Source organism: Gymnoscopelus braueri, assembly GCF_963280865.1.
Source record: "Gymnoscopelus braueri genome assembly, chromosome: 22".
NCBI lineage: Eukaryota > Metazoa > Chordata > Actinopteri > Myctophiformes > Myctophidae > Gymnoscopelus > Gymnoscopelus braueri.
The window spans coordinates 9,084,052-9,109,297 of record NC_137624.1 but is presented as its reverse complement, the minus strand read 5'-3'; the positions used below and the strand labels follow the sequence as shown (position 1 = coordinate 9,109,297).

At 41.5% G+C, this 25,246-nt stretch overlaps 1 protein-coding gene across 1 annotated transcript in view; it reads left to right on the top strand.

The window, feature by feature from the left end:
• Nucleotides 1-25,246, top strand: part of npr2 (natriuretic peptide receptor 2) — a 96,998-nt gene that overhangs the window by 34,123 nt on the left and 37,629 nt on the right. The window contains exons 7-10 of the mRNA XM_080418733.1: nt 2,952-3,036; nt 12,587-12,707; nt 18,459-18,533; nt 21,295-21,372. Of these exons, the coding sequence (XP_080274859.1) occupies nt 2,952-3,036; nt 12,587-12,707; nt 18,459-18,533; nt 21,295-21,372 (359 nt within the window). The remainder of the gene's footprint in view (nt 1-2,951; nt 3,037-12,586; nt 12,708-18,458; nt 18,534-21,294; nt 21,373-25,246) is intronic.

Sequence of the window (25,246 nt, the reverse complement as noted above, 5' to 3'; positions counted from 1 at the left end):
AAGGTGTACAGGTCTAAATGGGATTCTTGGTCGTGACTCATGAGATTTCCTTTTGCTTTAATCCCTGAGAATGACAAGCTTCACATAAATGATATGCACCGGAGAAACATCTCTCTCGGACAGGAAAGTGTTTCAATTATCACACCACATTTTGCTGTGCAGGGTTGTGCAGACAATAGAACCCAAATACAAATGGAACCAAATGGACCCGTTCCATTTGTATACTCTTCGGGGTTAACCGAAGCACGGTTATTTGCCAAGAGGATTTATTTTTCTTTTATCACAAGTAGCAAGTTTCCCTTGAGCAGGCAATCCAAAGTGCTTTACACAAAACATTCACAGAATTAAGACAGGACACACGGAACACATTATAAAAGGACATGTCAGAAAATAGGAATACGTTACAATAAAACCGAATAAAAAGAAAATGCACGAGAAATTATTTTAAAAAAAGAAAGAAAGAAGAAAAACCTCAGTAAAAGACAGTGGCAAACAAAAAGGTCTTCAGCTTCGTTTTAAAAAGGAATTGAGAGCTGTAGCAGACCTGCAGTTCTCTGGGAGTTTGTTCCAGATGTGTGGTGTGCATAAAAATGGACCGCTGCTCCCTGTTTAGTTCAGACTCTGGGTTGAAGAAAGCAGACCTGTCCCAGATGACCTGAGCGGTCTGGATGGTTCATAACTTAACCCTTTAAGACCGGGAACGCATCTGTGTGTCATTTTTAGATTCCTTTGCCTATTCAAAAAATAGCAGATATACAAGCTCATAGCGTGTCACCGAGTGCCGCACTACGAGCTTGTAGATCTGCAAAAAAAAGAAAAAATCGTGAAAATGTGTGCAAATCTTTGGATATATTTATTTTTAAAGCAAACATTTGTAGCTCAAATCTTTGCTTCTGGGGGATTCTACAAATGTCTTCTAAATCCTATGTTGCTATTATCAGTGGTTCTCAAACTTTTTTCATGTGGACCACCCAAAATGATATGTTTTTGGCCGCGGACCCCCATCTCAAAATATGTTGTTCCAGGGACCCCCAGAAGCAAAGCTTCGCTTTAAAAATATATATTGAAAGATGTGCACAAATTTTCACGATCTAAAAAAAAAGTAGCAGATCTACAAGCTCATAGCACGGCACTCGGTGCCACGCTATGAGCTTGTAGATCTGCTATTTTTGAATAGCCCAAAGAAATCTAAAAATGGCACACAGATGTGTTCCCCGGTCTAAAGGGGTTAAGCACAAGATCAGACATGGATTTTGGCCCTAAACCATTCAATGCTTTATAAACTAAGAGTCATCTTTTTGAAGTAAATTCTTTGACAGACAGGGAGGCCAGTGTCAAATATCCAAGAAGCGGAGCGATACGATCCGCTTCCTTGGCGTTATTAACCACTTAACCCCCATATGGTTGAGCGGAGTTCCTCAGGGCTCTATGGTAGTGTATTTTCTGTTTTCTGTTATTGTGGGGGAAAGCTTTCGCTGAAAATAGCCGACGGACAGGCTCACAATGCGTCACGTCGTGAACATTGGAATGTGAATGCAATCACAAATGGCACAGGGCAGATAATTATGACAAATAACTTAAATATACAAAGAAATTATTGACGCATTTAATCATTTTATACTTAAAAAAATAAAAAATAAAAGGCAGAAAGAGCTGATCTATAAGCTTACAACGCGCCACGAAGTGACGCGTTGTAAGCTTGTAGATCTGCTATTTCTGCAAAAAAAAAAAAATGTATGAACATTTTTCAACATGGAAACGATTATGATGATTATGCAAAAACAATTGCGATTATCTCAAGTAATTGCGATTAGGTGATTATGTAATAATTGTGACAGGCCTGCTTTCAATACGTCTGCTGGGGTTTAAGTTGTTAAGGACTCGAGCAGCAGCATTCTGAATCAACTGATACTGTCCTATCGATTGTCAGAGAAGGCAACGAACGACGGTAAAATATTCTTCTAGTCTCTGGGCTTAGATTCGTGGTTTGATTTGCAGCATGTGGTATAATCAATAGTTCATGGTTAATGTATGTATATTATAAATGCAATGGTAATGAAAGCGCTAGCAAAGTATGTGGCGGTGAATGGTTTTTGAACCGCCTGCAAGTGGACACAATTCAAGAAAATCACACCACTGCTACTGGCAACAGAGAGCGAAGGATTTCACTGACGACATCTGTTAGACATGTGCAGTGGTGGACAGTATCAGTATCACATTTTCTTTTTGAGTATCTGTACTTTACTTGAGTATTTGTATTTTTGGATACATGACATTCACTCCACCACATTTCAAAGATAAATGTTGCATACTTTTGACTCTACATTTCTAGGAAGACTTAAGCCCTATGTCAAATATAGCGAAAATAGTCAATCTACAAGCTCACAATGCGACAGACCAACAATGCGTCACGATGCGTTGTGAGCTTGTAGATTGATGTTTTTGGGAACATTTCTGGAAGACTTTTGAGCCATACTGATTATTTAATAAGGTGTAAATCAAACCGTTTTTGACTGTGCTCTGTATGCTGTGCTCAGGTTAAGTAGTATTTGACCAGGAGTACCTGTACTTTGACTCGAGCACTGGGTTTGAGTACGTTGTTGGTCACTGGACATTTTCTATCAATCACACACCCCATGAAGCATTGAATTCAAAGCAATTGTTTTTGTTTTTTTGTTTTTGACGCATTCCTGAGCCAATAATTTGATGACCTGGTGTATTTCCGGTAGGAGACTCAAAGAGTCTCCTTTGAGTCCCCTACCGGATACATTAGCATCTTTTCCAAAAACTAAAAAATCTCCTTGAATTCAATGCTTCATGGGGTGTGTAATTGAAAAGAGAAATTAGAAAATACTTATTTTTTGGGGGGAACTACTCCTTTAATGCTGTCAGGCAGATACGAGGTTTCATATTTTCAACATTCTATGTTTTTTTTCCCGTTGGTCCTCCAGGTCAGCTGCCTCTCCTGGGGATCGTGGCTCTGGGATCCGGCTTGGCGCTCATCATCTTTGGAATCTCCAGTTTCCTCATTTACAGGTGAGTTTGTTCGGGTCCACGCACAAACCCGGCTTGAAACCAAAGTTAAACTGGACCTGAGTTGGCTCTGGACTTGGACCGCTTTTTTCCTGTCTACACCAAATCCCTTCGCCAAAAATAGCCGATCTACAAGCTCACAACGTGTCACGTTGTGACGCGTTGTGAGCTTGTAGATCTGCTATTTTTGGCTACTGTTCCCAACTTCCCACCAAAATATTCATGCTGGGGTTCAAGTGGTTGATCGCTGAAAGAAGAGAGAGAGAGAGAGAGAGAGAGAGAGAGAGAGAGAGAGAGGAAAAAAGTACTCTGGTGTTTTAAGTAAAAGTAAAAGTAGAAATGCCACAGTGTAGAAATATTTGAGATGTAAGTAAAAGTCCTATAAGTATAGTTGAAGTACCAAAAGTAAAAGTAAAAGAAATAGCAGATCTAATCATCCAAATCTACAAAGTAACTTGTAACTAAAATGTTCAAATAACTGTAGTGGAGTAAAAAGTAAAAAAAACTTCTACTTCTGAGATGTAGTGGAGTAGAATCATTAAGTATTTAACATTTTAAATAGTCAAGTAAAAAATACCTGAAAATGTTCACTTAAGTCCAGTATTTTCCACTGATTGAGAGGGAATAGAAAGACGGTGTGTTTAAAAGAGGATTTATGGGGCATGCAACTATAGGTGCCAGTGTGGTATTTCACTGCCGTCGCGCAGAAACCTCATATCTTCATATTTCAACATTTGTTCCTAAATTAACGCCCTGCTACTTCATCATACAAGAGCAACTCAAAAGACGACGCGTTGTGAGCTTGTAGACCGGCAATTTTCACTATTTTAACCCATTAAGACCTGAGGCCGATTCTACATGTCTCCTAAATCCCAACAGTTTTCTGAAAAATGTATGTTTCTAATATCAGTGGTGCTCAATCTTTTTCATGTCAAGGACCCCCAAAACTATATGTATTTGGCCGCGGACCCCCATCTCAAAATATGTTGTTCCAGGGACCCCCCAGAAGCAAAGATTTGAGTTAAAAATGTTTGCTTTAAAAGAATATAAATATATTAATTTGCACACGTTTTCTATATTTTTCAAAAATAGCAGATCTACAAGCTCGTAGCGCGGCACTCGGTGCCGCGCTATGAGCTTGTATATCTGCTATTTTTTAATAGTAAAATAATGCCCTTTAGCTCAAATCTAAAAATGACACAGATGCGTCCCGGGTCTTAATGGGTTAAAATGTTTTTAAAACAATGATTAGAACAATGATTGTAGCCAGAGCAACAGCTCAGCAGGTGATGCTTTTAAAACAGTGGAGAACTCTGCCAGTTGCCAAGTGAACTCAGATACTGGCCCAGCAACTGAATACTTGAATGGTTATGCTCGTTTAATGACCATTAGTGTGTGTGTGTCTTATGTTAACCACTTAAAAACCCTCTGTATACTTAGTAAACTTGACCTGAGTTGGCTCTGTACTGTCTGTCTGTCTGTCTGTCTGTCTATATGTCTGTCTGTCTGTCTGTCTGTCTGTCTGTCTGTCTGTCTGTCTGTCTGTCTGTCTCTGTCTGTCCGTAAGTCCATCCATCCCTCTGTCCCTCTGTCCGATATCTTGAAAACAATTGTTTGGTTAAAAATAAATGCACACGCACACACACACACACACACACACACACACACACACACACACACACACACACACACACACACACACACACACACACACACACACACACACACACACACACACACACACACACACACGAGTGCAGTAACAAAAACAGTGTTACTACTTACTATTACTATTTCTGTGCTTTTGATGCATTACCTTGTGTTGTCCTTGCTTACTGTAAGTAGCTCTGGATTAAGAGTGTCTGCTAAATGCTTAAATTGTAAATTGCAGTTAGGGGTTCAGTGTCTTGCTCAAGGACACTTTGACACTAACCCATAGGGGGTTAGAAGAACCACAGACAGGGGTGCACATAACTGGTGCGCAGGTGCGCATGCGTCGCCAAAATAAATTCTGCGCGGCACATCAGACGACGCGAGGCGCTTTTGCGTACCAACAGCTGGGACAGGAATTTCCAAGCTTTTATTTTTTAGCAAAAATAAAAAATAAAAGCCTGGAGATCGAGCCTAGGAATTTACTTCCTGAAGCCACACTCACACATGCACGGTGATGCACGCCCATACACAATACACACCCATGGGGAGGAGGGGGAAGTGGAGGGGACGTATGCTGCAGTGCACGTGATTGTGTGAGTGTGGCCTCGAATCCTGACACAGTCAGTCGCGCGACTCGCAAGCAGCAAGCTGCTGGCTGTGTTGCAGGCACTCGTCACCGATGATGAACGCACCGTGATGGTGCAAAATATGCCGTGAACGTCCCAATCTGGCGGATAAAAGCAGCGCAGCACAGGGCACCAACCATGGGGAGGGCACCAACCTTGGGGAGGGCACCAAACGGCGAGAAGAAAAACGGCGGAATTTAGGCGCTACAACATTGAAACGCACCGGTGAAGCGTCCTTTTTTCTCGCGCAGCAGCCCCCCCCGTTGACAAACCGGTCCCGGGGTGCACCAAACCTTTTATTTACCATTTATTTTGTTCGCACCAAGTAACATCTCCAGGTGCTCTTCTGAGAACTAGACCAAAAAAGTTATGTGCACCCCTGACCATAGACATGCATGGCAGAAAGAAAGGCGCTGGTAGCTCAAACAAATGCTTTCTGTTCACTCGCACAGACGGCCAGACGCACACAAGCTATCTCTAAGTCTAATGGGTGGACTGCCATGAAACTTGCTGAGTGCGCTCATGCTGCCTTGAGAATAATTTTAAAACAAGGAACGCATCTGTGTAACCACTTAAACCATTATTTTATACTTTGGCTATTCAAAAATAGAAGATATACAAGCTCATAGCGCTCACAGAGTGCCGTGCTATGACCTTGTAGATGTGCTATATATTTTTTTAAATTGTGACTTTTGTTTTTGCAAATCTTTGAATATACATATTTTTTAAAGCAAACGTTTTTAACTCAAATCTTTGCTTCTGGGGGTCCCAGAAGAACAAAATATTTTCAAAAGGGGGTCCGCGGCCAAATACATGTTTTCTAAATCCTAACAGCACGTTGCTGTATCAGTGGTGCTCCAACTTTTCCATGTCAAGGACCCCCAAAATGATATGTATTTCGCCGCGGATCTACAAGCTCATAGCGTGGCAATGAGCTTGTATATCTGCAATTTTTTTGAATAGCCAAAGAAATCTTAAAATGACACAGATGCTCTCCCGGTCTTAATGGGATGAAGTCTACTGATTTAGCGCCACCCTTTGGCCAAAAGGCACTTCCCACTTTATTTTAATTCACTTTAAAAGCTTTTGCTGTTGTTTGCTAAATGTGTTGATCCTTCAGTGAATATTCTATCACTGTCAATATGTTTTTTGTTGGCCAAAAATTTGAGAACGCAGGGCTCTAAAAGGATGGCAATGTCGGTCAACACAAACCACACGCTAGCACAAATGGACCCTTACAGGTCCATTTGGTTCCATTTGTACACTTTCAGAGTTTAAATTTAAAAGTTTGAGAACCACTGATCTAGCAGGACTGTTTTAGTCTTTTAATGATGTTATTCAGTTGAAGTCCTCTGCTGTGGATCTCCATGGACAACATGTCTAACTATTTACTCTATTTAACTGCCATCATGCACTTGTGTATTCTTTGGAAAAAGAACAGACTGTCCTTGGCATTCATGTCTCCAAAAGCTTCATTCGTCAAATGACATTTTGATGAATGGCGCAGGTTATGTATTTGTGTTAAGTATTTGGAGTATTAATTATGTTCAGCTTTAATTATACAAATAGTTCATCACGAGCACCCTGACCTTCTCAGCTACTGAACGGCTTCCATAAATGTGGTTAATGCCGAGGACAAATCTGCACGCAGTATGAAAAATGTATGTTTCTATTTCATTTCCTCAGTCAGTATTCTTTGGAGGCAACATTTAAAACCTCAAACATCAACAAACAGAACAAATAACGAATGCAAAACTAACAACACATTCATGTTAGCAATTTATGTAACAATTTGGAAGCAAGACGTATTTCGCATGTGCATTTTTTTTTGGTTTTGTTTTCTTAATAACTCATTCTTGCCCCGAAATCTGATGAATTTGTGCAAAATTGAACATTAACACATAAAGGTGTCAAGCCAATCTGAATGGATTTTAATCAGAGGAATAACTGAAGACAGATGGAGGAGTTGCATGCCGACCTGAGGTAAATCCACTAAACCTTGCATTCAGCAAATCACTTTCAAATTCAATTTCAAACTCAAATAATCATCAGTTAGTTTAAATAACTGTGACGCGCGATCTTACTTTTAACACCGCTCATGTTCTGCTCTGTTTCACAGGCGAAAGGCAAGGCACTACACCATGGGCAGAGGTACCATCTTATCTAGCTAGTCTGCCTCAGCCCTTTGTTTGGTAAGTTTTGTGAAGTACAACGGTGGAAGAAGTACTCCCATGTTTTACTCAAGTAAAAGTATCAAAACTGCAATGTAGAGATGCCCTGTTACAAGTAAAATTCCAGTATTCAAAATGCGCTTGAGTAAAAGTACAAAAGTATTGGCATCAAAATGTACTGTAAAAGTACCAAAAGTAAAAGTACACATTATGCAGAATGTCTCATTTCACACGTTTTCAAATGTATGAAATCTACAAGCTCACAATGCGTCGCGATGCGACGCATTGTGAGCTTGTAGATTTTCAAATGGCCGAAATGTATATAGGGGCTGAAGTGGTTAATGTATTTTTTGTAATAATAATCAAAATCTGCAAAGTAACTAGTAACTAAATTTTACAAAAAAATTAAGTGGAGTAAAAGTATAATATTTGACTCTGAGATGTAGTGGAGTAGATGTAAAAGTACTGAAAATTGCAAAATGCTCCAGTAAAGTAAAAATACCACAAAATTGGACTTAAGTACTGTACTTGATTACATGTACTTCGTTACTTTACACCACGGTTGAAGTATAACATTCATCTACAAGCTGGAGACCTTTTCAGTGTTTTTTAGCCTGGGACCCAAATGTAATGGCTGTTTTATACTTGGCCGTGCGCTGTGCCGTGCAACGAAAATACCCGATCTACAAGCTCACAAGGCGTCGACACTGCGACCCCTTGTGAGCATGCAGATCGGCTATTTCCGGTGTGACACTGCTTATAAATCAACCGTAACATTTTGTCCTTTCCCGGTACCCAGGCTCATGAAAACACTTGTCTTGTGGGAACCCACCATAAATGCCTGGGATCCATTTGGGGCCCTGACCCCTTAGGGTTAGGTTAACAGACCCTGCTAATGCGTCTTCCATGTTTACAAACATTACAAGGCTTAACATTAGAGACTTTTCTATGTGGTTGGATCAAAACTTTATAACTGCATCCTCTGATATTTATAAAAGACGGTTCTCATATTGGTTTTGTTTGAAAGGTTTTCATGGGATTGTAAAATAATTTCAGAGCCCCTAATGTTTCTTTGTCTATAAATGGTCATTTTAAGTTCATATAAAAACATAAAAAAATAGTCCAATTTGGAGGTACGAGGTTATCTTTTTCTGTGACAGTGTTTTCTTACTGATGTGTGTGACAGTGTTTTGTTCAGTAGCAAAGGCTAATATATCCCTTCCTGTCTTACCAGACTAATAAACGGAGGCGCTGATGGACAATGGCGGACCAGAGAGCTACACCAGACACAAGTCCCACTGTTGACAGACTTCTATATTTAGCACTAGAGCTGTAATGAATGTACAGCGCGAAAAGAAAGTATGGTAACACTCTACTTAAAGGGCTGGTCTATAATGCATTATAATCACATTTATAATGCATTATAATGCATTTATAAGGCTTCACGTCGCTAATGAATGTTTATAATTATGTTTGACAACTTAAAACAAGGTTTATGAAGTAGTATAAGTGCTGGTCATAATGCATTATAAGCTCAGTGGAACGGCACATTATAATTTAGTCAGTTATTTGTCTTTGTTAAAAGTGAAATATTTATTTGTGTAAGTGTTATGAAGCCTAGTACCGTAAGTGCATTATAATGCATTATAAATGTGATTATGGTGCATTATAGGCCTTTAAGTATAGTGTTACCGAAATAATTTCAAACATTAGTGAGCATTATGGAACTTTGACATGCTCAGCGATAACTGTCTGCCAACCAGGTGATATTCCATAAGTGTAGCAACATGAATCAAGTTGCTATGGAAAAGGGTAGGGCTATGCGGGGACATTTTAGTGCATCACTGGACTGAAAAGTTAGTCTGGCTCGGTAATGGGTTGCAATTGAGCTAAACTGCTGCATTTGTCAAAGTGTGTGCAATTCTAAATTCCTGGTGAGAGTAAGTAATTCAATAAAAGGCTAACTAACTATTGGAATGTCTGCTTCTTGCTGCGTCAAAGTGTGTGTTCGTTTTTTGTTTGTTTTTTACACATCAAGACTGAATAACGCTTGCTGCTTGTCACAATTCACAGACAAGCTCCTGGACATTCCCACTTGAACCCCAGCATCTATATCCTGGGGGTAACATTAGCCAAAAATAGCCGATCTACAAGCCCACAAGCTGGTAGATTGGCTATTTTTTTGGCGAAGAAAGCGGTCCAAGTACAGAGCCAACTCCAGTTGGTCCCAGTTTACTACCGTCCAGTGGGTTTAAGTGGTCGACCCTTCCTTATAATGAAGAGTGACTGTCAAATGGGAGTCTAGAGGTCTGTAGTTAATTTAGGCTCCCGTCGCTGGTACGGTGAGGTGTAAACCGGGCCGTAGTGTGAGGGGACGCTGAGCAGAGAGAGAGAGAGAGAGAGAGAGAGAGAGAGAGAGAGAGAGAGAGAGAGAGAGAGAGAGAGAGAGAGAGAGAGAGAGAGAGAGAGAGAGAGAGAGAGAGAGAGAGAGAGAGAGAGAGAGAGAGCGGTAGGCTCTGTTGTTTTAATGGAGGGGTTGGTCCAACCAGAGGTATTCACATATGGGATTTATGAAACAATAGCCCTAGTGTGGAGCCCCACACTTTAACTCCTCTGCAGGCTGCCAGGCCTCTCTAAACAAGGGTCTTTAAATAGCAAAATACCTTTTTTTTTCTTGGAGGGAGGGGGAGAAGGGGGAGAAGGGGGAGAAGGGGGAGAAGGGGGAGGGGTGCTGGTGGCTTAATGGTGTTTCCTGCCCTCATAGGTTAACTACAACCAGTGTTTCCCAAACAATCGGCCGGGACTCACTTTTTTGGGTCGCGAGTAAATATCCTATTTTCACTATTACATAAATAGCACTTAAGTGGTTCATTCATGATGTATTTTTGTATTTCTGGGTCCCGGAGAGACACCAACTTTTATCTTTTGGTTCTCGGCTGAAACAAAGTTTGTCAACGTACGGAGTCTACATGTCACTCCCCATGATGTGACATTTCCATTCTAGTACGCGAGCCCGATCCGCAGGATTCGTTCGGATACCAGAAATGCAACAAGCCCGACGGCAAAACAAGTATTATTAAGACCCTACGATGGTTTTCAGACTTTCAGACTAAAAGAAGATGGGAAAAAACGAGAAAGAAGTTGCTTTTGGGGCCAACTAGGGTTGGTTGGGCTGAAGGGCGAAACGCAGCGATAATGCAAACGCTGCAATAAGTTCCCGTCTGGAAGTGTTTTACACCTTTCAGAAGGGTTGGAATGTGTGGGCTCTGCTCTTTTTTCATTAAAAGAAAAGGAGGAAAAAAAACATGTTTCAACCTCAAAGTGACCCCCTCAAAATGTCTCACTTTTCCCCAAACTTTTGACCATGCTCGAAAAGATGCCACGGTTCAATTCTTCGAAGCCGCTTTGCTGTAAATTGGTGAATGACGTGAAACAATGGCCCCTCTTGAGAGCAGTGCCAGATGTGTTAATTCACTGGGAAGCGTTTTCCTTTTTTTTTTTGCTGCTCCGTGTGTCTGCCAATTTAGTCTGGCTGTTTTAAAAATAACATTCAAAAACATGTCAGACCTGTCACCGACATACAGATTCCTAACTAGACTTATTAAACCTGTTACATTACAGTATGCACTGTAGGCATTTGTTTTTAGCACTTGTTTGAAGAGGCCCTTTCCTCAGTACATATTATGTAAATATCAATCTTTGGGGGGAAAGAAAGGCTAATAGTTGAACCACTTGTTCATTAAATAGTGCATGCAGATGAGTTACAGATACAGTATCTAGAGTTTCAGGCAATTTGACAATTGTTTCCTACTTAACCCATTAAGACCTGGAACGCATCATCATTTTTCATTTGAGCTAAAAAGCATTATTTTACACTTTGGCTATTCAAAAATAGCAGATATACAAGCTCATAGCGCGGCACCGAGTGCCGCGCCACGAGCTTGTAGATCTGCTATTTTTGAAAAATCAGGTCTTAATGGGTTAGTAATAGCCAGAGTGAGAAAAACTCCTTATTAATGCAGTTTTATGTGTCTGCGTGCAGTTTGAAGGTATGTTGAACAGTGAGCGTAGCCGAGTGTAGATCAATTCCTGGATGTCAAAAGAACTGTTTTGATTGATTGATTAAGCGTTCTTATTGACAAAACGTACAGTACATATCGTCTCTGTCGGGTGGAAACCTCAGATGTCCAAAACTGTTACTTTTCAGGATTCAAATTCAAAAGCGGCAGATCGACAAGCTTGGTCTCTTCGTGCCGCGTTTCCAGCTTGTAGATCTGCTACTTTTGATGCTTTTGTGTGACGCTGTAGTATGATCAAGTAGGGCATTCATTTTCGGGGAAAAAAAACACAAAAAGTTAAAATACTCTTTTCACTCTTTTAAAACGGGGCTAAAATCCTTTTTATTTAGGAAGGCCTTTTCGTGTTAAAGTGTTGTGTAGCTACTGTCAGCAATATCCTTTTGTGCTTGACATTTTTAAACCGTGCTTTTAACTTTCTATGATTGATTATTTGTTTTAACTATGTCAGTGGTTCTCAAACTGGGGACCGGGGACCCCCAGGGGTCCTTGAGAGGGTTGAGGGGATCCCCAGCTAAATGATTGATACTGTAGTTAGGAACCAAATGGAACCTTACGGGTCTGAAGCTCCTGAGAATGTACAAAATGTACTCATACGGCTCCATCTGGTCACTCTCAGAGCTATGGGGGTCCGTGACTCTAGTCCAGGGGTCTTCAATGTTGTTCAGGCCAAGGACCCCCTGGCTGAGAGAGAGATGAAGCAGGGACCCCCCTCTATATTGTATAAAATTGTGTTTCAGATTAAACTTTTTTCCCTCTGCACCTAAACCTCTTTAGCACCTAAAGTTCTCCTCAGAAAAGGGATGCTAGGGTTCAAGGGGTTAATGTAAAAAATCATATGACACAAAGATTTGGTGCCCCCCCCCAGTGCATTCCAAACGGTTTGAGAGCCACTGGTCTAAAAGAAAAACATGAAAAATTTGCTCTAACCAAAGCATCAGTTTTTTGTCGCTTGTTTGTTTTCGTTTTGTTTCATTTCGATTGCTGGTTCCTCGTTTGATTTGACTGATTGCTTTTCCTTCTGCAGGAAACTGAAGCTGGAGAAGGAGCTGGCCGGAATGCTGTGGAGGATCCGATGGGAGGATCTTCAGTTCGAGAGCCCCAACAAGTACCACAAAAAGGCTGGCAGTCGGCTAACCCTCTCCCAGGTACTGTTAATGTATTAGTGCAGGGGTCTTCAACAACAGGGGGTCCGTCCGTGACCCCTAAGGGGGTCCTCAGAGTTACTATAGGGGGTTGGCGCGCCAAATCTTTGTGTGATATGATTTTCTGTTTTTACATTAACCACTTGAACCCTAGTATCCCATTTCTGGGGAGAACTTTAGCCAAAAATAGCAGATCTACAAGGTCGTAGCTTGTAGATCGGCTATTTTTGGCAAATAGGTATAGGTGTAGGGGGGAGGGGGGGAATTAAAACACAATTTTATACAATATAGAGGGGGTCCCTGCTTCATCTCTCTCTCAGCTATGGGGACCTTGGCCTGAAAAACGTTGAAGACCCCTGGTATAGTGTATAGTCTTCTGACCTAATCTCAATTTATAACTAATTGATACACGCTGTCAGATGGAATATCAGTTCATTTCAGCATGAAGATACTAAATTACACTTTGTAGTTCAGCATTTTACAGTTTATTCATTTGGGCATTATGCTAGCGCACAGAGAGTTTGTTCAGGGTTTAAGAAACCCTGAACAGGCATTTAAAATTCTATTAAAAACACTAAATGTTACAGCTCCATTTTTTAAGTACTGGTCACTCAGAATGATCTCATATTGGCAGCCCATGAACATTTCTTCACAATTTTGAGCTTAATATCGCCTTTTTTTCCGCCAGTAGTGCTGGCAAAGCCTCAAGCTTGCGATTAAGAAGCTGTTGTTTTTCTGGCAATTTGCGATGCCATCTCTGCCAGTGGGAAAGACTGGGTACAGACTCTCACTGCAGTACCATGGTTCCCATTCATACTCAAGCACCAGGGGTACTGTATCAGTCTTTCTGGTTCCTCCTGTGATGTTATTGATTGATTGATTGATTGATTGATTGATTGATTGATTGATTGATTGATTGATTGATTGATTGATTGACTACTTAACCCATTAAGACCGGGAACGCATCTGTGTCAGTTTAGATTTCTTTGGCTATTAAAAAATAGCCGATATACAAGCTCATAACGCGGCACCGAGTGCCGCGCTACGAGCTTGTAGATCTGCTATTTTTGAGAAAAATACATTTGTGCAAATCTTTGAATATATATTTTTTTAAAGCGAACATTTCTAACTCAAATCTTTGCTTCTGGGGGTCCCTGGAGCGAAATATTTTGAGATGGGGGTCCGCGGCCAAATACATATCATTTTGGGGGTCCTTGACATGAAAAAGTTTGAGAACCACTAATATAGTAACATGCGTTTCTTTCAAAAACTGTTAGGATTTAGAAGACATCGGCCTCAGGTCTTAATGTGTTAAACAAGTTTGTTAACAGTACAGGTAGTACAGCCAAAGTTTATGCTAAAAGGATAACACAAAAAGCCCAGGGGGCTTGTTTCCATTGTGGTCCCCCAGGGGTCTATCCGTGGCCCCTTCAATTTATCTCTCTACACCAAATCTCTCTGCCAAAAATAGCCGATCTACAATCTCACCGTGAGCTTGTAGAGAATAGGGATGCTAGGGTGGTTAACCACTTACTGTAGCACAACACGTTGCATCACTACGCGTTGTGAGCTTGTAGATCGGGCTATTCTTTTGTTAGTTTTTGAAAATGTTTAAAATGTTTGACATCTTGAAAAAAAAAAGACATTTTCCCCTATAATGACATGCCTAAAAATAGGGACGCTTTCAAAGTGGTACAAAAAAAGAAAGAATACAAAGGAAAGACAGTGAGGCTGTCTAAAGTTTGTGCATTGTTGAAAGGCTTCCCAGTGGTTTATGGAAGGTGGCTGTCTTTGTGGTGGCAGTGATGGTTAATATAAGGCCCATGTCTCTCAGCGATCCCTAAATATACCTCATCACTTTCTAAAAGTATCAAGTTCTGTTGTTCCAGGACTAATGCTTCTCTCTCTCTCACACACACACAGGCACGCACGCATGCCCGCACGCACGCACGCACGCGCACGCACGCACGCACACACACACACACACACACACACACACACACACACACACACACACACACACACACACACACAGAGTTTGAATTACTGTACTTGTGAGCAACATTTTATGATGGCAGTTTTATAAACTTTTTTTTCTCTTCCATTTTTAACTCTAACCCTAAAGCTTGAATTACAGTATACTTAGTTGTGTGCCGGTGTTGCGCACCGAAGATAGCTGATCTACAAGCTAGGCATAAATCAGGCATAGCTCCGACCCTAACCCCTACATTTACCCTCTAAATGTCTAATCCTAAACCTAACCACAACCCTGAGTCTTTTACTAATCGTAAGTCTGAACTTCCCAAATCTCTTTCAACCTTAAAACAACCATTTCTCTTGTGGAAACCAGGAAAACTGTCCTCACAATGTCTATCGTTCAAATTCTACTATGCCTGTGGGGATATTTGGCCCTCACAAGTATAGTAATACTAGCACACGCAGAAACACGCACACACACACACACACACAGACAGTGCACACGTGCAAGCATTCATGCATGCACAGTTGCACACACACGTGCAAGCGTTCATGGGAGCACATGCGCGCACCTTTTTCATTACTGGTTTTCAGCCCAGTTCCTGGGATAATACTGTGGAAAACACGGTCCTTTTCCAGGCCCATGTAGTTTCCAGCCTGCCATGTGTTGGCAGTATTTGCAGCAGTGTTCATTTTCGTCGACTAACTATGAGGAAAAAATGTTCGTCGACTACCTTTTATCACTGACGAAAAGTACATAAAAACGAAGCTATGATGACTAAAACTATGATGAAAACTGTTCGTTGACTAACTTTTATCACTGACGAAAAGTACATAAAAACTAAGCCATGATGACTAAAACTATGACTAAATATATTGACAATTTCGTCAACAAATAAAAACTTGACAAAAATGTTGGAGGGAGGGACTAGTGGAGAAGAGATCCAGTAGAAAGTCATTCTATGCTTGGCCGGCGCGTGGGTTTCAAGCTCTATTTTGACACACAGCTACGTATACAGTACATTACGGCGCCATCAAGGCCTGCCAAAATAACATTATGTTGACTGAATAAACTGTAGATTTAGTTGACTAAACTCTTATTATATTTAGTTAACTAAAACTAGGAATTTTATTCAACATACTATGACTAAAACTAAATCAAAATTAACACTGATTTGCATTAGCATGTTTAGTCACCAGTGGTGGACAGTAACTAAGTACATTTACCTGAGTACTGCACAGGGTTACCAGATCTGCTTATTATAAGCAAGATTTTAGATTTGATTTGAAAATAGAAGATTTTATTTGAAAATAGCCGATCTACAAGCTCACAACGCGTCGCGATGCGACGCGTTGTGAGCTTGTAGATCTGCTATTTTCAAATAGCTGATGTATATGTTAAAGTGCTCACGTGGCCCATAGTCGCTTCTTTTGGGCTGGTTTTCCTAGACCTGGTTGCTTGTTTCTCTCACAGAATCTGGCAACACTGGTACTGCACTGAAGTACTTTTTTTTAAGTATTTATTTTTCTTTTGTACGTTGATGACTACATCTCTACGAGGGGACTCTTGGAACCCACACGTACAAAAAATATATTATGAATTATTTTCACTATTTTTGAACATTTCAGATTTTTTGGGGGGAAATGTTCTCAATTTCAATACAGCATTGATAGTAAAAAAGAAAATAAAATGTACCTCGTAATTTGTGCTTTTAAATGCCTGCCTACAGTATTTAGTTGAGTATAATACTTTGACCACCACTGGTAGTCACTACTAGTGCAGTAGTTCTCAAACGTTTTCATGTCAAGGACCCCCAAATTGATATGTATTTGGCCGCGGACTCCCATCTGGAAAGGTTTTGTGCCAGGGACCCCCAGAAGAGAAGATTTGTGTAAAAAAAATCCATACGTTTCGATATTTTTCAAAAAGCTTAAAAAATAGCAGATGAGCAAGCTCGCAGCGTGAGCTTGTAGATCTGATATTTTTGAATAGCCAACGTATAAATGCATAAAGTGGTTAAAATGATTGTGGTGCTACATTAGCTACAGTTCTTTAGCTGGGGACCCCTTGGAACCCCTCCCCCCCCAAGGACCCCCTGGCTGGTCCCCGGACCCCACTTTGAGAACCAAAGTGACCCTCCGTGCGCATGCAGTGGGCGCGCTCCATTTCTATTCCCGTTGTGCCCTGCAGACGTCTGTCCAAGGTTTTGTGTTTAACATTATGGAAAGAGGACATTTTCTCAAACGTAGGTGGAAAAAAAGCAAGCCAGCCGCCCACGGATAAAGCTCATCGTCGCTGTCGGGCAGAAACCTTGTATCTCCATATTTCATATTTTATATGAAACCGTCATTTCTTTTCTTTCTTTTTTTCATACAGTTTTTTCCCCTCCCCCTAAATTAATTTTATTAACCCTTTAAGGCCTGAGGTTCCGATTCTACAAATGTCTTCTAAATCCTATAACAGTTTTCTGAAAATTAACATATGTTGTTATATCATTGGTTCTCAAAATCTTTCATCTCAAGGACCTCCAAAATTGTATGTATTTGGGCCGCGGACCCCCACCTCAAAATATTTTTGTTCCAGGGACCCCCTAGAAGCAAAGATTTGAGTTAAAAATGTTTGCTTAAAAAATATATATACTCAAAGATTTGCAAAAATGTTCACGTTTAAAAAAAAATAGCGGATCTACAAGCTCATAGCGCGGCACTTGGTGCCACGCTTTGAGCTTGTAGATCTGCTATTTTTGAATTGCCCAAAGTATAAAATAATGGTTTAAGTGGTTACACAGATTTAGATTACACCGGTTTTAATGGGTTAACCACTTATAAAACTGACCCGAGTTACAACTGTACTTGGTCTGCTGTTGTTTCCGTCTACACTAAAATCTCTGTGCCAAAAATAGCCGATCTACAAGCTCACAGCGTGAGCGCTTGTAGGGAGCTTGTAGATCGGCAATGTTTTGGCTGGTGATTCATTAATGGTGTCACGCAAAAGTAGGGACAAAAGCCGATCTACCACCTCACAACGGGTGGCATTGCGATGTGTTTTGAGCTTGTAGATCGGCTATTTTTGCAAATTGCCGAGTTGAAAGTGGTCTGTGTTTTTTTATGTAAATATTGAACCAATGAAAAGTACTAACAAAATCATGTTTCCAAATGAACTACAATAATGTAACTATAATGATACTAATAACTATGATAACTCCCATTGGAACACTTTTCCATTTCCTGAAAAGTAACAGTTTTCGGACATGGAAGGTTTCCACTCAACAGTGACATTAATCATTATACATTATACAACAGTGTGTTGCAGTGCGGCGAAATGGACGCAGTGGAAGCACACCGTTGCTGTCGGGCAGAAACCTCCTATCTCCATAGGAGATCACTTTTTTTGTCTTTTTTTTGTAAATGAATGCCCTACTTGATCATACTGTAACGTCACACAAAAGCAGCAAAAATAGGCGATCTACAAGCTCAAAACGCGCCGCGTTTTGAGCTTGTAGATCAGCTTTTTTTTAATTTGAAACCTGAAAAGTACCAGTTTTTGTTTCCACTCGACAGCAACGAACGTGACTTGTGATTAACCCAGCTGACTTTGGGCTAATCTATACTTTGCCGTACGGCCGTGTCACTCGTCGTCAAAAAATCAACAACGACGGCATATAAATCAGGCTTAAGACACAAACGTGTCCTCTTGCTCTTCTCGTTCCTCGCAAACACCTAACATATCATATTTGTCTCCCTTTTCCCTTCTTTTGTTTCCACCTTTTTCTGCAGAGGGGCTCCAGCTACGGTTCCTTGATAACTGCCCATGGAAAATATCAGCTATTTGCGAAAACGGGCTATTTTAAGGTAAGGCTTTAGTGAGTTCTGACATTTTCAACTCCTGCGCACTCCTTTCCCGCCCACACACGTGCACACTCACAGAGAAAACGGCGAGGAGCTGGAGAGAGAGAGAGAGAGAGAGAGAGAGAGAGAGAGAGAGAGAGAGAGAGAGAGGCTGTGTGGGCGAGCACAGCGAGTCGGTTTTTAATGTGAGCTGCAGAGCGGGGTGGTGTTTTTTTTTCTTTTTCTCTCTCTTTTTTTTCCCTCTCCTCTATACTCCCACCTCACAGTCTGGACATGGCCATCAGCCTTCTCGTTATTGTTAATTTATCCGTTTCGGAGAGAGATTGAGAGAGGTGAGAGGAAAGGTTGGAAAAGACGGAGCCCACTGAAATAACGATGCGTTTCCGTTTGTCTTTGGAGGTTCAAGGTGATCTTTGCTGGTACATCTTGTGCACAGGTGCAGAAAGAGTAAAACAAATAAAATAAAATTAGGCTCAGATGTTGTGGCAGAATAAGTAAGGAACCAAAAACTGACAAAAAGGGAAACATATTTTAACTTTTAACAAACGCTAGCGTCCCTATTCCGGGGCAAATATTCGGCAAAATCTATCTACAGCTTGTAGCTATTGTACAATACATATATAAACTGCTTCTCAATTATTCTAAGATTAAGTCGGTTAGAGGTTCTAAATGCCAGTTTTGCTATATTTTCAGTTAATTGCCCAGCTGTATAGGGTTTAAGGAATTTGCCGTGTGCACTTGCCACTTTGTTTTTACTCCTAGGTTAGCAACATCTTAGTTTGTACTCCTAGGTTAGCAACATCTTAGTTTTTAGCGGTAGCTGCAGCATGGTGAATGCTGGGTATTTCCATAGCACCTTTATCCAAAAAAGTGCTTCACAGTACCCATTCAAACACACACATTCGCGCGACGATGGCGTAGGAGGCAGCAATGCCAGGCACCAACCTGCTCATCAGGAGCGGGTTGGGGGTTCAGTTGTCTTGCTCAAGGACACTTCAACACAAAGCCCGGGCTTCCAAGACAGCTGCTCTACCTCCTCAGCCACTGCTGCCTCCCCCGCATGCTGATAGCGCAGTGTGGCTGGAAAGCCTTACTGTATGTGGCATGTTGTTACTGTCAGCCAGAAACCTTATCTTATCTCTACAGTAAATTTAATCTTCTTATAAAATAATATAAATGAATGCCCTATTTTATTCTTCGTCAATCGTCATACGTGATGTCAAAAATAATATGCCTTGCCTATTATGACATGAAATAGGGACGCCAGGTTGAAGGTGGTTAAGTGTGTCTGTGGGCTTTATAAATATTTAACCAATGAAAATGAACAAGAAGCTTGTCTAAATAATAACTACTGGGTTGATTTGAATGATTATTTTTTTTACATTTCCTGAAAAGCTACAGTTGTGGCGCTCGGGTGGCGCAGTGGTTAAGTGCCTGCCCGCCAACACGGCGGTTGTGGGTTCGAATCCACCGCGGTGCATCGGGCTTTGTCGAGCGTCTTATTACGAACACAATTAGCCCGTGTTCGGGGGAGGAAAGCCGGGCGGGGAGGGTGATATTTGTCTTTGCACATACTCCTACGGGCTGGGGGGCGGCACCTGTCAGCGGGGAGTGTTGGGCGGGAGGAGTAGGATGGAGCCCCCACCGTCCTCCCGGTGGGGGCTCCTTACTGGCTGGTGAGTCAGTAGGATACAACAGCGGTGACAATACGCAAGTGTGTGGGGAGGAATTAATTGGCATAACGACTAAATTGTGGGAAAAAAAGGGGTCAAAAGCAAAAAGCATCGACCACGATGATATTTAATCTATGCTTTACTTCAGAAGGCCTGCACAACCTAGAGAATTGAATAGTCACTGTTTTAACCAAATAATAACCCCCCAAACCTGCTCGAATTCACTTGTCAGTTTGGCGAAGTATATTATGTGGCTCCAGTTTTACATCCCATTGTACCAACGGGCCTGTCATCATGTCAGGTGTCTGTGCGGGAACGTCGCCCTGCTCCTCTCCGCTCTGCTGATTTACTGATCTGCACATATCAATGTGACACAGTAGAAATCCTTCATCTCCTGCACACTGAAATTCAACCCCAATGTACCTGGAGGCTACGCAGCCAGCTGCTATTCTGATTGACTTCTCCATGCACTCTCTCTGTCTCTGTCTCTCACTGTCTGTCTCTCTGTCTCTCACTGTCTCTCTCTCTTTCTCTCTCTCTGTCTCTCTCTCTCTCTCTCTCTCTCTCTCTCTCTCTCTCTCTCGATTTCCATGATCCGTTTCCCTAGTCTCGATCAAATGCAAAGTCTTGTGTATCAATTTAACACAGGACTGTGTGCCAGTTTAACAATTACATGTAACAACTAAATTATAGGGATGTTGCCGTGCATTTTAATGCTACAGTTAACTTTCCATCAGTGATACACTACACTACAACAATTACTTAGTTGTGTGCCACAACGGGTTGTGTTGTGAGCATGTAGATTGTCTCTTTTCGGTGCGTGTAAGTATATCAAGGCCTTGAAGTCATACTCCGTAACCTTTTCAAATAAACAAAGGTTATTTTGATATAATCTTTCACTGGTATATTTCACAATAACCATTCCACTTAAATATGTTTTATGACAACATATCGAAACAATTTTATTCCCCTGATACTCGTACCAAAATGATACAGGATCCTGAAATGGGCCGTAATTGTATTTATTTATGTATTTTACAGCTTTACGGTTAATTCACACCGTTGTTCCGTTACTGTCTTGTTCCACACAGGGGAACCTGGTGGCCATCAAACACGTCAACAAGAAGAGGATAGAGCTGACCAGACAGGTCCTGTTTGAACTCAAACATGTAAGTTCACATGCTTTCCTACTAGGCAGGCCGCTTTGAATCCAGCTTGCTCTCTGTTTGTTTACAGGTATATCAAGTGGTTTCTTTGTAAACAACTCGCTTTGGTTTACATTCATATTTCCCCCCAAAAGACATTGTCGGCCCTTTAGGCCTAATAAACGTATTGTGATACATTTTTCTACCTACATCATGAAGCAGGGGTCTTCAATGTTTTTTTGGGCTGAGAGAGAGATGGAGCAGGGATGAAGCAGGGACCCCAACCAACCACATACTCTATATACAATTGTATTGTAGATCACCCACTTAAACCGTCATACTTGGTAAACTTGACCTTTTGGCTCTATACTTGGTCTGCTCTTTTTCCCTCTACACCACATCTCTTCGTCAAAAATAGCCGATCTACTACAGTAGCTAGCTCTGCTATTTTTGGCAAATGTTCCCCCCAGAATAGGGATGCTAGGGTTCAAGTGGTTAATGCAAAAGCAAAAACAAAAGAAAGTTCCTCTCACACAAAGATTTGGTGCTCCCCCAGCCTGATCTCACAGAATTTAGTATACATTGCACGGATCCAGGGCCCGTCATTCCGTGCATAGTTGCCTAGAAAACCCGTAAAATATATACATATGTACGGCGAGTCCCACGGTGGGCGTAACCAGTTGCAGCGCAGAGCAGTCCCCACAACAAAATGTACGATTCTGTGCCTATCGGTCCGTAACTCAAACGGCGCTGAGTTGGCACAAGGGAACGACGGCAACTCGCTTGTTGGTCCCTTACGTGGCGACAGTTCCCTTGAGAAATGGTTTAGTCACAATGGGGGAGATGCGAGGCGGCTATGCACAGACTTTCGGGTTTTCCAGTTGTCTACGCACGGAATGACAGCTCCGTGCAATGTATACGAAGTCGTGTGAGATCGGGTTGGGTCCCCCTGTAGTAACTCTGAGGACCCCCTTCTGTGCACAGCTCAGCAACGTTGGCGTACCAATTCAAACAATCCAATCCAGTCAGCCAGATTAACCCATTAAGACCTGAGGCGATTCTTAAAAAAAATCAAAATCATAACTAAAAAATTTTTAAAAATGTTTTCAAGATTTTTCAAAAATAGCAGATCTACAAGCTCATAGCGCGGCACTCGGTGCCGCGCTATGAGCTTGTATATCTGCTATTTTTTAATAGCCAAAGAAATCTAAAGTGACACAGATGCGTTCCAGGTATCAATGGGTTAACTGATGATTAATTGAGTTAACTGTCTCAAAGCCTTTTTCAGTTGCACTCAATGTACAGGGAAGACACCGTTGTTGTTATTATTAGACTCTCTAGTTTTCTTATGTTTTGAAAGCTGCATTCTTTATATGTGGCTTGCAGTGAAACAAGCACAATAGCTCATGTCCTTGGATGTATGACAAATAAACCCTCTTGCCTGGAATAACTGCTACCCACAGTATTATAAGAACGCAAACAATTAGGCCATTCTATTAACCCATTGAGACCTGAAGCCGATTCTACAAATGTCTTCTAAATCCCAACAGTTTTCCGAAAAACGTATGTTTCTATATCAGTGGTGCTCAAACTTTTTCATGTCAAGGACCCCCAAAATTATATGTATTTGGCCGCGGACCCCCATCTCAAAATATTTTGTTCCAGGGACCCCCAGAAGCAAAGATTTGAGTTAAAGTTTTTGCTTTAAAAGAATATATATTCAAAGATTTTCACACATTTTACGATTTTTCAAAAATAGCAAATCTACAAGCTCGTAGCTTGGCATTCGGTGCCTCAATGGGTTAAGTGTGTTGCCACAAAGATGACTTACTATTGAAGTAAGAACAATGCCACCTCCAGGTAGAAAAAGCAATTTACAAATCACAATACCTCTGTTTATCCTTCAGTTTTCTCCATTCGATGTCACGGTCAGGCCCACGCACTACAGCAGTTGCATCAACAACAAAAGCGACAACAGTTGCGACAACAAAAAGTGTGCAAGCAGTTGCTTTCGCGGCATCAGCTGCTTCACTTCCTCTGGTCGACGTATTGTTTGCATAGTTATATTAGTTATTATTACTAATACTTGAATAAATATGATATGAGTTTCTGTTCTAATAGAGCTTGAATGGAACCGAATGTCAGTTCCATTAGTACACTCACTCTTCAACCGTGAAGGTCTGTTTGATTCCTAACTATCAAGCATTTAGCTGGGGACCCCCTGGAATCTCCTCACTCAAGGAACCCCTGGGGGTCCCCAGACGCCACGTTGTGAACCACTGTTCTATGTCACCTTCGTGCGCCTTGGCGTGCACGTGTTTCCACGCGCACCGGAACAACACGCGACACAAACATTTCAGTTTGACTTGTGTTACTCGAGTAAAAGTAAAATACTTGACATTTTTCAAAAATAGCAGATTGGCTACATTCGAATAGACAAAGTATAAAATAGGCTTTAGTGGTTAATGTATATGTTTTTATTAATAATCTAAATCTAGGTCCTGGGTTCGATTCCCGCTGGGGACGCTGTGGGCGCTGGGGGCGTGTCTTCTCCTCCGCGTCATCAGTGCCCATACCCTGGGGTGGGGTTGGCGAAAGGGCCTACTCTGTGTGGAGTTTGCATGTTCTCCCCGTGTCTCCTAGGGTAGTTAATACCCTCACAAAAACATGCAGTAATCCTGGTCACTATACTGCCTCCCCCTGGTCAGCCGGGGCGCCTGATGGAGGGGAAGGGAACTGGTTGGAATAACGTGTTCCTTCCACGCGCTACGTCCAATCAGGGAAACTCCCCCCTGTCAGGTGACAAGAAGGTCAGTTGGCTCTCATGCATTGAAGGAGGCATGAGCTCGGCCCTGGCCTCCCTAGGCTGGTGGGGGGAGTGTAGTGCCCAGGATCACTTAGCAAATTGGCACCGGGTGAAAAAGGGTTACAAAAATCGAGGGATAAAAATTATTTAAAAAAATAATCTAAATCTAGAAAGTAACTAGTAAATAAAGTGTCCAGTTAATTGTAGTGTAGTACAAAAGTACAACATTTCCCTCTGAGATGTAGTGTAAGTACAAGTATAAGGTATTGAAGAATGGACATACTTAAGTAAAGTAAAAGTACCTAACAATTGTATTTAAGTACTGTACTTGAGTAAATGTACTGTGGTGAGCAATATTCAGAAGAGGAAAATACACAGAATTAATGTGAGTTTTAGTGAAAACAAAAAACCCAGCAAGGCACAGGGAAACCCATAAGTCAGGAATGACATCAGGGTTCTTGGACACAATGGACAGTCTTGGAAAGTCTTTTGCAATCAAGTTATCAGCCATGCTGTGGATACAATTATTTTTGGCCTGTCTTCACTGCGGTGGTTTTCAATGTGGGGCCGCGACCCCCTGGCGGGGCCGCCAGCGCCCGCCAGGGGGTCCAGTTGTAAAGGAGAGGAAGCAAAAAAAATAAAAATAAGTAGTCATGAAATATATATTATTATTATCCACTGTCAACCTAGTGTTCCTATTTTTGGCATGTCATTGCTGTCAATAACCTTCAAAGAATTTTCTGTAATATTTAAAAAAGGTTACCAAAAATAGCTTGTAGATCGGCTACTTTCCGGTTGTAGTAAAAAAAAAAAGAAGCCATTTCGCAATAGGAAGGCCTTAGCCAGAGGCCATGGATATTTGGGCTCTTCTGTACTGCATCTCTCTATCTCCCCATTATCTGTCTGCTTGCCTTTCTCTTCCTCTCTCTCTCTCTCTCTCTCTCTTAACCTCCCTCTGTCTCTCTCTTCCCCCCCCTCGCTTCCTCTCTCATCTCCTTTCTTCTCTCCTCTCTCGGCGTTGCGGCGTGGCGTAGAGGGGGGAGAGAGAGAGAGAGAGAGAGCGGTGGGGGCCTTGCACTGTAAAAAACATCC